The sequence below is a fragment of the Takifugu rubripes genome, chromosome 21 (genome assembly GCF_901000725.2).
Source record: "Takifugu rubripes chromosome 21, fTakRub1.2, whole genome shotgun sequence".
Lineage (NCBI taxonomy): Eukaryota > Metazoa > Chordata > Actinopteri > Tetraodontiformes > Tetraodontidae > Takifugu > Takifugu rubripes.
The window spans coordinates 8,195,991-8,210,179 of record NC_042305.1 but is presented as its reverse complement, the minus strand read 5'-3'; the positions used below and the strand labels follow the sequence as shown (position 1 = coordinate 8,210,179).

Here is a 14,189-nt window from a genome sequence, read left to right as displayed (position 1 = left end):
CCTCTAAGAGGATCTGCTCTTAGCTCCCCAGTGGCCCAGAGGTTGAACATACGAGGATGAGGCTAAATCCACTGTTTAATCCTCCAAGTTTAATGAATAATCTCTAAGAACCCCTTGAATCCAGGTATTCTGTTTCTTCAGGAGCGGCAGGAGAGGGTCCCTGGCTCCATCAGCCAGCCTGCAGCAGCCTTCTCTCCGGTGTTGGTGGCGAAGAAAAACACGCTTGGCTAAGTGCAGCCAACCGTGAAAACAAGAGTTCAGCAGCTCCATTGATTGATGTAGAGGAAGTTCAGCAGACAGCCTAATACCTGCTTAATTATTAATGCTCCTGAGCCTCGGCAGACCTGTGAATAAAAACCTTCTACGTGGTTAATAGATGCGTCAACAGATTGAAGGTGCTATAATGTCTTACAGGCAACCACGAGCCTCTGGAATCTCTACAAAATAGGTGTTTTTTTATGAATCTCACCAACCAAGAGAAAAATAAGCATTATTCTTTTTCTCTCCCGAGGCTGCAGGAGTACAGCTTGAGCTCAGCATTATGGATTTTCAGTAAGGCTGTACCGCAGTAGAATTCACAGTATAGAACATCTGGATCTGAGGTTTCCTTCTGTAACATCTGAAGAATGTGCACTTTCAAACGATAACTGAGATGAGTGGATTTATTTCCTGGTTGGTTTAGCGTGGTGAGCAGAGAGACAGCCAGCCTTCAGCCATTTGTTTTTAGAGAAAACTGTAAGGCGGCACCGTGGGGGATACACCAGGAATGAAACCTTGAGCATTTTCTCTGTTAAAAACCTTCGATTCCAGAACTCACCCTGACCGACTCACCCGCACAGAGCAGCCGAACTTGCTGAAAGTTTTTCAGGGACCCGTAGGAATGTTTACATTTTATCATGCTTAATCATCTTTTCACCTTAGCGACAACCGACTGCTCCACTTGTTCCTCTAGTCTAGTCTAAGCTAACTGGAGCCCATCAGGCTCAGATGTAGAGTTTTAAATATAAGGAAATGAACAATGATTCCTCATATAAATGACATAGGTGGTGCTATCAATCTAGTTATCTTGTCTCGTTGCATTCAGCCCATCAGTTTTCAAACTCATCCTAGGCTTGATTAGCACATGCTAACTGCCTTGACTCCATCCTCACAGGTGTAAGCAGCTGACGTACCCCGAGGATCTTCCTCAGATCTCCGTGGTCTTCATCTTCGTGAACGAGGCTCTGTCGGTGATCCTGCGCTCAGTCCACAGCGTCGTCAACCACACGCCGGCTCACCTGCTCAAGGAGATAATCCTGGTGGACGACAACAGCGACAGCGGTAAAAACTCTGTTTGCTTAAGAGAAGAAAAAGATGTTATAGTGTGGGGCTGGACTCCTGGGCTGCTGGACGTTTCATTTGTGTGCTTTAATGAATTACTGCAAACCAGCACTTTGTCACCGTCTCGTGCTGTAAGTTTACTCTTTCATACTGATGCTCCATTTGTCATCGTTTGTCTTCCTTAGTAGCGTATAAATGATGCAGCATCGGGCCGGCGAAGCGCTTCCGATGCTGCCTCTGCATGTGACACACTTTTGGGAGTGTTGTGCGGGGTTTCGGTTTGAGCGGATGAAGGGATACTGAAACCCTGAGGGTGAACTCTTTAGCAGCTGCCTTTAAAATAGACTTGAAGAAAGGAGGGAAACGAGGGATGGGATTTGTCTCGTCTTTCCTCACTAAACTGCCGCATGCTACTGTCTTCACGTCGATGTGGGTGAACACTTCAGCTGGCTTCGCAGCATGACGCCCGCAGCGGCTGACGACGCTCTGCTCCACGTCCCCGAAGCTTTGGAGTTTTCAGAATAGAGGGAGGCTGAACTAGATTCCAGACGAGCCTTGGCCCCCATTCAGCTGGCAGGCTGTAACTGGCCTGCCTCCCTCAGGCTGGTGGAGGAAAAGGGGACATGAATAACAGAGTGAAAGAAGCCAGAACAAGAGTCGCCACATGCACGTCTCTGCCCCCCTCTGAGCCTGAACGGTCTTCAGTTAGCCATTATAAGCTAGCAAGCAGGCAGAAGGAGCACTTTCCTATCCCGTCTATTTCAGCCTGAAAAGCTGCTACAGAGGACGTGCGTCAGCATTTTACCTTCCAAAAACAACCGAATAAAGACCTTTTGGGGTATGAAAACACATTAAATCTTGAAATGAAATTGTACCATATCGTGCATTGTCAGTGTTGTAATCATAAAGCATCTGGCACTGATTGGTTGCTTGTTTGAGCAGCGATGGATTGCAACAGTACCGAGTTAATGCGATGGCGCCACTCCGATGATATCAGCATCAAAACAGGCTGCTGTTGCTGCTGCAATCAAAATACTAATTTTCTCCCAGACTAATTGTGATTCTTCCACATGTCTCTTTCTTCTCCCTTTTAAACACTTTACTGCTTAATCTGGGCCCAGTCCATTCAGCGAGCGGCACCATTAATGACCTGCAGGGACGAATGGGCCAATGAAGCACCTGTAAAATATATACCAGCTTTAAAACCGCCTTGATGGTGGCCCATCTAAACCAGGTCCAAACTGTCTGGGCCATGATTTTGCTGCTCAACACACAGACAGGAGCTTAAAGAGGCCTGTTTGTCACGCTGGACTAAAGCAGCCAGCAATAAACACTCAAGGTCAAAGATAAAAAGAAACTCTTTGACAGGCTCTGTTTGTGGTTTGGAGGAAATCTATACATCACACCAGAGATCGCACGTGAGCCACGAGTCATCCGTTAACCTCAATCTCTCTTAGAAAGACCCGACGCTCAGAAGGTCGGAGCTTGTAAAGGTCACGGAAAGCAGCAGACGGGAAGGGTTTAAATGTTACAATTATGTGTGACAGCAGTTTTGAGGAGCTGCTCAGTTTTAGAAATGAGGATTCATGAAGCATTTAATGTTCAATAGTCAACGACGCACTCTGATCTTTGTCAGCTACGTTTCTTTGTTGTATTTCAGAATCTGATTGCCCTCCAGAAGTGGGCAAATTAAAATCATGGAATATGGGATTTTATTTTGATAATAATCTGTGCCCCTGGTTGGTGTTTTATGAAGAAGATCTTATTTGATGAAGCCATTTCAGTAGTGAGAACGCAAAAGAAAACATCTTAACACCTTCTGACCTTATTAAACAGAACATTTATAGAAACAATAACAATTCCACATGCTGATTTCCATTTACAAAGGAGACAAAAGTCGACTTGAATAAAACTCTTTGTGTTCGCTGAATAAAAAGCTGATGGTTGATGTTAAGGTTGCTGGTGCGGTTCACCGCCGTGCGTCACGTGACGTCTAGAGCATGTTTGTTGAGCACGCTGATGCTGATTGGCACGGATGTTGGAGCTGTTCCACAGGAGCTGCTCTGTTTAGGGTTTAAACAATTAACATGCCGGGGAGACTGCTTGACCTTTCCTGGAAGGCTCTGTCCGTCCACTCTCATTTAAACAAGTCTCCAGGAGACCAGCAGAGGGGCAGCCACACTCGCTCTTGGCATAATATATCACGCACGGAGGCATGAGTGCCTCTCTGCGGTGACACGTTTGGCTTTGCTGGGACAGCTGGTGACATTTATTAGTGGCTGAGGGGTTTATTCCACTGAGGAGCTTTTTCTCTGTGTGGCTTCTTGTAGATGATTCAAAGTGAGGACCAGAATACACATTTCTAGTAACTCATTCAGTAAGAACCCTGAGAACCCGAGTCAGATGATAAGGGATTCCTGAAGCTCAAGTCAGAACAACTGGGAAAGAGCGAAGAGAAGAGGTGGTGTTTTAAGAGAGTGGGCATGACTAGTTAATGATGGACAGGTGTGCAGCAGGAGGAGCCGCAGGTGAGCGTCTCAGCTGAATTGAGCTCCTTTGGTTTGGTCCTCACTACCTCAGAGGGGTGTTTGAGGGACAAGAGTTGGCTCGGGGGTCAGCGGTCAGGGAATGCATCATGACAGTGAAAGTCCTGATAAAGATAGAAGTAAAAACATGCTTTGTCACTATTTTACCCCCCTTCCCGCATGGAAACGATGAGGCCGGATTTGTAGTTTTATCAGTGTTGGACTGAGTTGATGATTGGTGGGCTCACATCACTTATTCCAAAAGTCTTTCCAGCACCTGCGGTTGAATCTTTCCTTTCAACAGGAGGAAACCTTAAGCAGGACCAGACTCATGTGAGGGAATCATCTGATGGCAGGCTTAAGATTCTATTTTGTTTCTTTGTTTTATTTATAACTTCCGTTGTCGTCTTCCTTTCTCTGCCTTAAATGTGACTGAGGAGCTGGTAGTCGATACTGTCTTTGATCATCTGAGAAAACACCACCATATAAAATATCATCTGAATAAATGAACAGCATTGGCGAGGAAGGAGAGAGAGAGAGGAAAAAAAGAATTGAATTCAGGTTAGTGAGTCTATTTCTGATGTTTTCATAATTTATGAGCCAGCGAAAAATCCAACGTTCTGTCGAGCAGAATTCTAAACAGGGCAGGTGTGACAGTTGTGAGATCAGGGGGAGGATAGATGGATTTTGAATACATTTTCCTCAGAAAACAAATATAACAAATTCATACCAAAATGGAAAAATGAATGCCGAAGCGACCTCCATGTTGCCATGACGACTGGGAAGCAAACAACCACCACATTTCTGGGTTACACCAGGGTTTAATAAAGCGCCTCCACCAAGCCGAACAGAACTTTTTGGAATATTCAAAGAGCACTTGTGGTAAATCGGCTTATCCCGGTCCTGGCCTGTCTGGGATCGATCGCAACCATTGATTTCAGGTTTGTTTCTGGATCGGTGTCTCAGATGGTCCATAAATCTCCCATTAGATGCGGTTCTTGGAGTAAAGAAATGAATAAAACCTGTATTATCTGTTCTTTAATAAGATCTTGCGTCACGGCGTCTGATGCAGGGCTCCTCTTGAGCAGTGTGGTCGATGATGCAACACTGCGCCCTGTTTTCCTCATAAGTCTCCTCCCATGAATAAAAATCCAGTGTCTGATTAACCAGCGTCTCTCCCTCCCAGCCGTCCCTGATTATCCTTACGTTCATGGCTTTAATCATATTTTAGCTGCAGGGTGAAGGCTGATCAAGGGGACCCATCACAACCTTCAGCGGCGCTGGCAGAACCAACCCAAAGAGCGAGCACTGACAGGAGGCACTAACTCTGTCCTCCATGCAAATCTGATTGATTTCATTTGTGTTACTCTCCTGACAAGACTCCCGGAAACCCTTTATCCATTTCTTGCAATCACAACACGGCATATATAGATAATCTCATGTACTGTAAAGGATTCTACTTGTCAAACTTCTTAGTGAGAACGAACACACACATTTCACACAGCTACAGCTGATATTGCTTCAACAGTCGTCACGTTGATCTCATGAGGAAAATGAAGCACTGCAAAACAAGAAATCCATACAGTGAATGATAGATACCCCTTTTCATGACTCAGCGATCGTTGTAATTCAATGTAGGATGCTAATAACGGTTGACTCAAGGGTCACTGCTGCCAAATTCATCCTTTTGCTGCAGCAGCCTAATAAAGAAAAAAAGAAAGAAAGAAAGAAAGAAAGAAAGAAAGAAAGAAAGAAAGAAAGAAAGAAAGAAAGAAAGAAAGAAAGAAAGAAAGAAAGAAAGAAAGAAAGAAAGAAAGAAAGGTTAGAGGCTCATGACATTCCCTCCTTCTCCTCACACATACGGAGGATTAAGCTGTCATTCCCTAAAATGTCATCCATAAAGACGGAACGCCAGGTATGGACGGCGCTCGGGGCGCCGCAAAAGCACGGAAATGTCCAAGCTGAATCTAGGTCAGCCTCCACAACAACCTGTAATCTATCTTTAAACATCAGCTAATTAAATAAACACTGATATTCTTGATTTAATGGTCTTTTATAATGAATCACAAGCAGCTGCCAAAGATCAAAACCCATTTCTGCATAAATGTAAGAACTGTTCTCCATATTTAATGCTTGTCTTAACTCCAGCAGTCATGATTTCCCTCGGAAAAGATCGAGGTTACTGGAGGCAAATTCAAAGATAATTAATGTCATTCATGGGGAAGCTGTCGAGGAGGGTGAGAGTGTCTGCTTAGATGATTCAGTTTCTCATTGTCTGAAATGTCGTTAGAGATCAGCAATTCCGGAGGCTGGCTGTGGAAAACAGTTTTAAGAATGCAGCTTTCCAATAATTCCCACCAGCTCCTCCAGTTTCTCCAAATGAATTTGCTATTTAATGAAAGTGCACCGTGACCGAATCCACCATCTCGGGGCAGAAGCTGAAACCCCTGCAGGTCGTTGTTGTAAGATTACATGGAAAATGGTTCGAAGACACATTCATGGCCCATCTGATGTATCCTTGCTGGCTGTGGAATAAAGTATATGTTGGAGTCATCCAATCAGAAATGTAATATTTGAAAGTAGCCTAACTACTAGAGCAGAGAATTGTTTTAGGGTACAATAATCCCTAAAGGCCCCAAATGTAATTTAAACCCAAATTCTCCAAACATTTCCAAGTTCCTGCGGTGGAAATATTACAGCTCGGACCACGAGAGTCCGGCGTGGTGTTTATCTCCTGCGCATGTAGAGTGAAACCATCTCCTCTGTAATCTGCTCTCTTTCAGTGGAACTGAAATTTAACTTGGATCAGTATGTCAACAAGCGCTACCCGGGCCTGGTGAAGATTGTGAGGAACAGCAAGCGGGAGGGTCTGATCAGAGCCAGAATACACGGCTGGAACGCCGCCACGGCGCCCGTCGTGGGCTTCTTTGATGCTCACGTCGAGTTCAACACGGGCTGGTAAGAAAGGTCGTGTTGGACACGGCGAGGTCCCGGCTGGTCCTCTGCCCTCTCTCACCTTTGCCTCTGTGGTTTGTTCACTTCACAGGGATGTTATGTACACTTATTATCTTTGAAATATTCAGCAGAATCCACCTGAAGCATTTTTGATGCTGGGCCAATGGACTGAGGCAGCACTTTCAGCAGCGTGACCCTCATTATTGGGAAGCGTTCACTTCTTGAATAAGCACATTTTCTCTTGGACCTCTTTTTAAACTGTGAGTAATAGACTATGGTTAGAGCTAATAAGACTAAACACAAAGGTAAGATATGAGAGACAGGAACACTGTCAGCGGAGGGAGCACAAACGTTGCGTATTTTTTGTTATTTCAGCCACAGGCTTGAGGCTTGGCTTGCAATAGGAAATTACATCTGGGGGTCTCAGTCCAATGTCTGCCTGGCCCGCTGCTCAAGTTTACCAACGAGCAAATCATCTGGAATAGATGTAATTGGCACCTCATTTGAGGCTGTCACGCCGTCAATGTTTGAAGAGGAGGCGAAGCTTTTGTTCCCTGCTGACGTCTCTGTGGAGAGATGGAGGAGAATTTCAGTCCCGCTTTATATTATTGTTGTTGTTGTTGTTGTTGTTCTTATTATTATTGTTCTTATTATTAGTAGTGTTGTTGTTATTAGTATTATTGTTATTATCATTATGAGTAGTAGGAGTATTCTTATTGTTGTTGTTATTATTAATCCTTTTTTACTTACTTTCAAATACACTAAAGTGTTTAACTGCTGCTGCCTCACTCTTTTTTTGAACTTTAAATGACATCCCTGCTGTAAAAGACTGTGTGATACGTTGTGTAGATCTGTCAGTTTGAGCTCATGTTTCCTCACAGGGTTGGTGTTTGATCTCACAGTGACACTTCTGCTGCTTTTGGACTTTATTTAAGCCTTTTGAATGGCAGCGGAGAGGAGTCGATACGGACGCAGCCCCCATTCACTGCATAAAAGCCCAAACGGGGGCTGCAGATGCTTCACTCACATGTTGACGCCATCTTAAATCTGTGACATCAGAACAAGAGTCCTGTGATTTATCCGCCACCCTTTTTAACTTACAGATGTTGGCAGATTCGGGTCCTCGGGCTGCTCAACCAGCGCACGGTGCCGAAAGTTGCATCATTCTTGGTGCACCGCTGATAATAACCGCTTAAACCAGCGCCTCCATCATCTGTTTCGCCATCTGTCTTTGCTCCGAAATATGTGCACCTTTCGTGCCGCCACGTAACCCTTCCTCTTCCATATGTGCTTGCTTCCTTGTCACTTTCTGGTGTTATCCCACTCGTTCACTTTGATGCCATCGTGTGAGTCTCACACGTCTCATCCTCGCAACGCTCCCCAGATGACACCTTCCACCCACGCAGGCGTCACCATCCCGCTTTGATAACACGCTTCCTTCATTTCTGCTGTCGTTGTTTTGCCGCTTCAGATTTGCGTAACGGTTTTATTTGCAGGCGATGATGAAAGGTGCAGCAGGGTCTCTTTGATTTTGTGTTCTTTTTTATTTTCTGTTTCCTTCAGTGGATGCCGGCTGAAGGAATGCGAGGAGATGTGCATTTTGACACCACCTGAGGCTTGCGTTGGTGCGATATTACCCACAGTTCACAGTGCAGCGCTGCTCCCTTATTCAGACGGATTTACTTGTGGCACCTACACAATTTATCTGTAACAACAAGGGTGGACGGCGATTTATCATAATATGATTACTCACTATAGCGTATACAGTCATAAGTGAGATGGATGGCTCTAGATGTTGTGGTGAATCTGCCTCTGTGACCTTGCACACGCCGCCTGAGCCACAGACAAAGCTGCCAACTCACAGCTGCAGCGCCTGATTCATTGGCACCCCCCCAGGGAGGTGCTGTACATTCGCAGCTCAAATGTGTTGCCGGTTGGCGTTGTTATTAAGGCAAACATAATTGCGTCATACTGCATAGCTCACTCCCGACAGCTGCTTCCGACTTCCTCACAATATGCTGGTTTATGAGAACCAGGCAATTTGCACCTGAGGAGTGATGGAATGCAATTTTTGCAGCTTTGCGCTGCTTTAATACAACAACATGACATTGTAGCTTGTCATTAATGTGGCTTTGCATTTGCTAAATGTCCACAATCCACCTCTAGTCACTCTCTTTAACCATCCGTCTCTGGCGGAGTGCAGAGCCGGTTTCCCTCCGCCGAGATTAACGACGGGAAACGGAGAAGAGCTGTAATTAAGCCGTGCCGTATGCAGCTGTGCAGCTGCAGAGAGGAGGTGCGGAGAAATTGATATTTATGTGGTTTCTGGAGCCCCTGCCCAGTTGCTATCTCAGGTATTAACGATTCATGATTAGAAGTGCGTAGCAGCCACTCCCCGCTGAGGGCGTGCTGGAGATGGGATGTCACTGTGCAGAGGTGATAATGAAACACGTGCTTTTGAAAGCAATGATGCGATTACCTTTGACTAGCCTGATGGTTTGTCGGCAAGCGATTTTCTTCATTTGATTATTTTTCCCGGTAAGATAATGAAATTGGTGAAAGTGTGAAGAGGGACACGCCACGTCGATGTTCTCTTTCAGCATTTCTGAAACCTCCATTTGAACATCTCTTCTGTATCAGAGGCCGTTCTATTTTTCCAGTGCTGCACAGGTGTAGTGGCATCGTATTCGATTTAACGTTTCTTTTAAAAAGCCAGACGCCCGAGGAAACATTTCTTCTGTTAAATACATAATTCCTCACTCGCTTTGTTGGCTTTTGTGTTTATAGCTGTTGGGAGATGACAGAACAGCTTTTTCTAAAAAACCCAACATCCAGAAATACAGATATTTAAGCCACCTTTACATCCTCCACATCCAAATCGAATGTATTTAAAAAGTGCTGGATCAACCTTTGCATCTTTAGGACCTATATTTCTCCTTCTTGCATCTGTATTTAACTTCAAAAAGCCCCGGCATCAGTTTCCTATAAATTCTGATTTTGCATGGATACATTCCCCTTCTCTTTTAAGATTCTGCAATTTTCATACCATGCGAGATATTCAGCAATATTAATATAGGCCTTTCTGTTGAATAACAGCCAGTAACTGTGGTCCCGCGTTTAAGAGATTTAATGTGCTTAAAAATAGCTCGAGGCTCTGTAGGCTTATATTCTTCTTAAAGACACAAACCAGACTATATCACATGCATATAGATAGATATTAATCTCTGAAACACATGGAGGGCTGATGTGGATAAATATCCCTTGTTTTATGCACATGAAAAATGGCTGATGCAGAAGGAGGAATGATGGAGGTTCATCTGCCAAATGGCAGATGAGACTGATGATCCCAGATCTGCTGTTTTTGGAGTTACACAGACAAAAACTGGTGCATATTTTACACTGGTGTGATTCATTTAGAGCAAAATTTGACTAGAATGAACTATTGTACCATCCACAACAAAAAATATATACAAATTCAAATTCCAGGCATTCACTGACAGGATCCATCCATGACAACTGGTATAGATCCCTCAAACTCCCTTTAATGTCACTCAGCAGCATATTTCAGACCACCGAACCAAAGTCTGACTTCACTTACTGAGTCCAAAGTATCCACTTGTATTTGCAGCTGAAGTGTTTCGGTTACTATCCCAAGCTCATGGTCACAGATGAGGGATAAAGCACGAATCCACTGGCAAAACACGGACCAGTCTGCACTAGTCGGCCATTTTGTGTCATAGAACCCCAGTCACACGAGTTAGCGGTCGTCTTCCAACTTGACATTTCACTGCAAGTATAAAACATGCAGGTGGATGATCCACTATGGTTCTAGTTCGAAAGGCCGAGATGAAGACACCACATTTATTTCATCTCAAAGTAAATTCATTGACACCAGCTTGCATGCTAACAGATAGTTAGCATGAACTCAGGGTTGGTCATTGATTACACCATTAAGAACCCAGTTTCCATAAAACACAGCTACACTAGCCTCCATGTTCCAATTGTACATCCTTGCTACACCATAACATTGTTATTATCCCTGCAACAGAAACTACACTATTGTAAATTGTATCATATCGTGTCCAGCTAGTGTTCCTGTCCAGTACCCAACCCTGCTGAGCCGAGCTGAGCCGAGCCGAGCTCTGCTGCCTGTGATCCGAGCCTGCGAGTAAACTGGTGTCAGCTGTCAGGCGGACATCTCGGCTGCTAACCAACAACGTCTGAACCAAAGTTAATTACAGCTTCAAAAGCACAGACGGTACAGCGGAGTTAGCCTATCTTTGATCATGTGATACAAGTCCTGCTTTTACAATGACCTCCTTGTCACATACATTTAAAATCCAACATCTACCATGCTATTAAAGGGGACGGAGACGCACAGCATATAATTAGTTTGGAATTCCTCCTCTCAGTTCTTTCAGGTCTCCAACTTAATGTGATAAGCAGCAATTTTGCTGTTGACAGATAAATGAGTTTGTCTTTTTCCACTGAAGGAGATGGTAGAGGAGAATTAGAGTCAAGGTCAGGCAGGAAGAGAAAAAGAAAAAATTCAGTGGGCGGGAAGGAAGTGGGATCGTGTGGGAGCATATGTGAGCATACATTTATTGATTTATAATTGCATCCGATCTTTAGAAGTGTAGCGCGTGAGGAACTGAGCCCACTTTGAAGTTATGGGGGAGATATTCTCCCTGCGTGAGAGGATTATGCTGTCGAAGCCAGCAGCGTTTCTGGGTCTTCTGAACCGCGTGGATCTCAGGACCAGGCTGCCCCTAGCCCAGACTTTAAGTGGGAGAGGAGGCTGAAAATGTAAATGTATCCTGGTCTAACTTAGTTTTAAGGACCTGAACTATATGATCAGTCTTTATAAACAACGAGCTGCTTCTGGAGATTGTTTCAGTGAATTATGGGTCTTTTAAACAGTTTATTCTATAGCCGTAGCTCTTAAAATAACCAGCGCCTCTGAAGACTAAAATATTACCTTTCAGGTGGTGCCTTATATATGCTTAATAATATGGCCCCCGCTCTCTATGTGCTGCTCTAAGATGATGAATTTCACCTGAAGGCTGCAAAACTAAGACTGAGATAAGAAGGAGCAGCACAGGGTTTGGCCTTTTTCCCCATATTAGCCTTTTTTCCTCATGCAGAGAGGTGAAAAAGAATGTATATTTTCCTGCGCCTCACTTTTCACCTGATGTGTTTTGCTTTATCTGGTTTCACCTCTTATCAAGTTTCCCACTGGGATAAGTGTCACATTCTGACATTTCATTTTCAGAAGATATAAAATGGGTTGTGATAGTATTTGTTGTTCCGCAGAAAATTCATTTTCCAAGGCCTTTATATTGTAAACAGTGGAGTGAATCGTCCTGAATGCTGATTTGACAGACTGCAAACTCGCGTAAAGTGCTGGAAGGAATGCAAAGACAACATCAGCAGCCAGCTGCAGCTGCTCCCAGCATCATTCATGGAGCAGAAAACACTGTAAAAAGAATCTCCTCAATATGTTTTAAACATATTTTGGTGGATTTTGAAGCCAAAACATTAAATTTCCCACTGACGTGGCGCAAAAGGCTTTCGTTCATTCTTTTTTTTCTTATGCAATATGTGATTCTTAATGTTTGCTCTTGGCTTCTGCTTCCCGCCTTCTTTAAGGGCTGACCCCATTCTGACTCGGATGAAGGAGGATCACACCCGCATCATCCTGCCCGCCATCGACAACATCAAGTACAACACATTTGAAGTGCAGCAGTATGCCAACGCTGCCCATGGGTACAACTGGGGACTGTGGTGCATGTACATCATCCCCCCACAGGAGTGGCTGGACAAGGGTGATGAGACGGCCCCTATCAGGTGAGGGCCCTGGCTGGTGAGCAGCCTCTATTATAGATGAGTAGCTTTGATGAAATATGGATAGCCCTGAGGCATGACTTATTCATGTGTGGAACCATCAACCCCAACTGCTGTTGAGCCCCCACATGCTGTACAAACACACAAATAACGTCATCCTCCAGGTAGCTGTCCAATTAGCATGATGAATATCTTCATTTTGATGGAGGATCACTAGGCCACGGCCATGCACTGCCATTAGAGTAATTGTGTGCTGAATATGAGCCGACTATTTCATTATGCTGCTGCTGATTGGAAGACGGCACCGCTCGTATCGCATTTCTGTATAATCGGGGAATTGATTATGCTTGTTCAGGGTGAAGCCTGCTGGGCTTTAACTGACTGACAAAGGTCAAAGGAGACTTGTGCAACCTGGAATTAGTCTTATATTCCAGTTAGCGTCAGCGTGGCCCTGATGGGCAACAGCATTTCAAGCTGGAGTGGGTCTAATAATGTGACCTCTCACCTGTCCTTGCGATGTTGCTGTGGAATTATTTCATTTCGACAATATTTCAACAATATCAGGTAAAATTACAGGAAACAGACAATAAGACAATATTGGCATGGTGACAGTTACAGGTCACTAACTCTGACAGTATAATTTATTTAGAGCAATGTACTATATTAAACCTAAAGAATGTTGCACAGTGCATGATGATGCATGATAGGAAGTGTAACAGCATTAAAAACCATCCCATACACCTTTAACTATACTTATAATACTGCTTGCACATCTTATAAAACAGCTTTACATGAGGGAAGTTGTAGTTATGGTTCCTTGTAAAAAAGCCAAGCGTCGACAAGGTCGAGCCAAAGGCACATAAAGTGGATCCGTTATTCTGTTTGCGCTCTTTCATCTTCACAGCGATGCCAGATTGAAAATGTTTGCCAGTGTTGTCTTACTGCTCTCAAATGTCGTGCAGAAATGTTTCCTTTATGCACACGTCCTTGTGAGAAGTGTCTTTTATGAGGAGGCTTACTGGAAGATAATCACACACATAGACAGAAATTCCGCAAATATAGCAGGTTACATTTCATTTTGCTCGCGTCAGTCAGGTCAGGTCAGCGATTCAATCAGAAATCCAAGCTTTATGGACATGCAGGAAAAAGAATATATGAGCAAAATCTTACCAGTTGATGTAATTACTGCCGCATATCTTTGTCAGCCAGGATTCTGCACTTTATATTAGCATTCGAGTCACCTTGCACACATGATTTACGCTCATGTTTATGTCTAGAATGACCTATATGCTGCAGACCCTGAGGCTAATCTCGGGTTCAGGCAAAGGCAGGAGTGCTTTTAGTACCATGTGGTTTCCACAAACACCTTGATGCCAGTTGTCAAACCTGGACCTAAACACTGGATCAATATCCTGAGCGTTAAAGGCAGGAGTTGACCTATAGGATAAATATAGCAACCAGCGTGAGACATGGCAGGGCTGGTTTGTCTTTCCTGTTGACACAGACAGATTCCCTCAAGGCCCCGCTGAAGTGTGTCATCTGCCG

General features: G+C 44.2%; 1 protein-coding gene across 1 annotated transcript in view; it reads left to right on the top strand.

Moving 5' to 3' along the window:
* Positions 1–14,189, top strand: part of galnt9 (polypeptide N-acetylgalactosaminyltransferase 9) — a 53,374-nt gene that overhangs the window by 14,946 nt on the left and 24,239 nt on the right. Inside the window, exons 3-5 of the mRNA XM_003974548.2 lie at positions 1,154–1,320; positions 6,629–6,803; positions 12,450–12,647. Of these exons, the coding sequence (XP_003974597.1) occupies positions 1,154–1,320; positions 6,629–6,803; positions 12,450–12,647 (540 nt within the window). The remainder of the gene's footprint in view (positions 1–1,153; positions 1,321–6,628; positions 6,804–12,449; positions 12,648–14,189) is intronic.